Below are 2,311 nucleotides of genomic sequence, written 5' to 3'. Positions count from 1 at the left end.
TCAGTGAGCCTGTACCTCCTTGTGACCTCCCAGCCTCCACAACGCTGCTTTCATCTCTTTGTTTCGTAGCGTGTAGATGATGGGGTTCAGCAGGGGAGTAATGACTGTGTAGAAGACAGCCACCACCCCATCCAGAGGTTCCTGTGAGCCAGGCCGTAGGTAAATGAAGGTACAGGGTACATAGTAAACGATGACCACAGTGAGGTGGGCAGCACAGGTAGAGAAGGCATTGCGACGCCCATCTGCAGAGCGGATTCTCAGGATAGCAGCCACTATGTAGCCATAGGAAGTGAGAATGAGCATAAAGCATGTAAGGGCCAAGAAGCCAATGTCTACAAAGGTGACCAACTCATTGATGGTGGTGTCTGCACAGACTAGACGGAGAATGGCTGGAATGTCACAGAAGAAGTAGTCAACTCTGTTTGGGCCACAGAAAGGAAGCCTGAATAAAAAACTTGTTTGAAAAAGTGAGTGGATGGTCCCTCCAATCCAGGTGCCTAAAGCTAGGCAGTTACAGACGCCGCGAGTCATGATGGTAGCATAGTGTAAAGGCTTACAGATGGCCAAGAAACGGTCATAAGCCATAAGTGTATAAAGAAAACATTCAGTGCAACCCAGGAAATGGAAACTAAACAGTTGAATCGCACAGCCCCCGAAGGAGATCATTCTACTATCCAAGAGAAAGCCAGCTAGCATCTTTGGGACAATAGCAGAAGAAATGGTCATGTCTAAGAAGGAGAGGTGACATAGGAACCAGTACATGGGCCGGTGGAGCCGGATGTCCACCAAGACTGTGAGGATGATGAGCCCATTGCCAGAGGCAGTGAGGAGGTAGATGAGAAGGAATGCTAGGAAGAGTGGGACCCCGAGCTCAGGTGGGTGGTGCAGGCCCACCAAAATGAAGTGAGACACAGAAGTCCGGTTGCCACTTTGCATGTCCTTGGTAGTCACATCTGATAAAAGACCGCAGAAGGGAAAGGCTTAACGCTCTTGTGAAGTCTCTAGATGTGGTACATATATTATTCTGCATTATTGTCATTCAGGCATAGACGTGATTTTCTCCCTCCCCTCTTCCCCTGGCTCCATGCCTCCCTCCTCCCCTCCATCATCCTCTCCCTCTCTCTCTTCCTGTCTCGTTTCCTCCTCTCTCTTCTGTATTGCTTGTTTGTTGCTTATTATTTTTTCTCTCTCCCCCTCAGACCGAGATCCTGTTTGCTTACAAAGAACATTTCAGTGCTAAAGCTAATGAACTATTCTCCTTATGCATACTTTTACTTTCCAAAGTTTCAGTTATAGTCACCAATGGACTAAAAATGTTGCATATCTTACTTTTTCAAAAGAGTAAGAACATAGAACATTTACCACAGTATATTATTAGTTTTTATTTAATGGTTGTTGCAAACCTTACCCTTTCGACTTTCTGGACTGCCACAGACTTTGCTGTTCTCAGTGACAGGTTTGCTACATTATCAGTATCCAGCATTCTGATCTCTGCAGTGATCAAGAAAGCTTGTGACTGAGGACTCCAGGGCCCATGCTTCATCATCGTGCTGGGAACCCTACATACGCTGATCTAGCTTAAGGTAAACACTGAAGATCATTTGGATCAGAAAACTCCAAGACAAGACTGACCTTTGCTAAATGGTGCTCAAAGACTCTTTTGTCATGCACAATGCTTTAGGTCTCAGTTGTCTTCTCAGTTCTCAACCCCTGCCACATTTAATATAGTCGTATCTTAGAAGGATCCTTGTTACCAAACCTCTCCCTCACCTGCTCGCCCCAGAACCCGTAGATGATCTCTGCCTGGATGAGAAACTGCAGTAAGGCCACTGCCAGCTTTTTCCCTCAGCTCCTTTTTGCATATTGCTGCTCCATAAGGAGGTCCATTTCTGCAGTTTTATGGACCGTGACCCCTCTTCCTTGTGAGGTTGTGCTCTTTCTGCTTCCCTCCTTATAGCCTCTGTGCTGCTATTGACAGTGGGGTTGGGGTCTGGTTTTCTGCTGTGTAAGTTCTTCTTGCTGATCAGGTTCTTCCTATAGTCTCAACAGGGTAGGTCTCAATGGGGTAGGAGTTAAGGGCGTGTTGAAATTGCTTCTGCCTTTTCCACTGGGGGCAATTAACCTACTAGGTGTAAATAAATTTCACGGGGCTTTGTTAACAGTAGACTCTTAGGAAGTTTGTTGAGTAAATAGTAGTGTTTCTGTAGCATCCTGATGAGAGCAGGGGCTTGGAAACCTCTGTAATTCCCCTTCCTCTTGTCTGTGTTTTAGTTTTCTCACCCTGAAACTTGAAATAACTTTGGACTTATTC

General features: G+C 46.0%; 1 protein-coding gene across 1 annotated transcript; it reads right to left on the bottom strand.

The window, feature by feature from the left end:
- LOC130873695 (olfactory receptor 10G6) lies at positions 1-945 on the bottom strand. The gene has a single exon (XM_057768594.1). The coding sequence runs from the start codon at positions 934-936 to the stop codon at positions 1-3; it is 936 nt and encodes a 311-aa protein (XP_057624577.1). The 5' UTR covers positions 937-945.
- Between the last annotated feature and the right edge of the window lie 1,366 nt (positions 946-2,311).

Source organism: Chionomys nivalis, chromosome 4 (genome assembly GCF_950005125.1).
Source record: "Chionomys nivalis chromosome 4, mChiNiv1.1, whole genome shotgun sequence".
Taxonomy (NCBI): Eukaryota; Metazoa; Chordata; class Mammalia; order Rodentia; family Cricetidae; genus Chionomys; species Chionomys nivalis.
The sequence above is the reverse complement of the archived record's forward strand: the minus strand, read 5'-3'. Positions and strand labels throughout refer to the sequence as shown.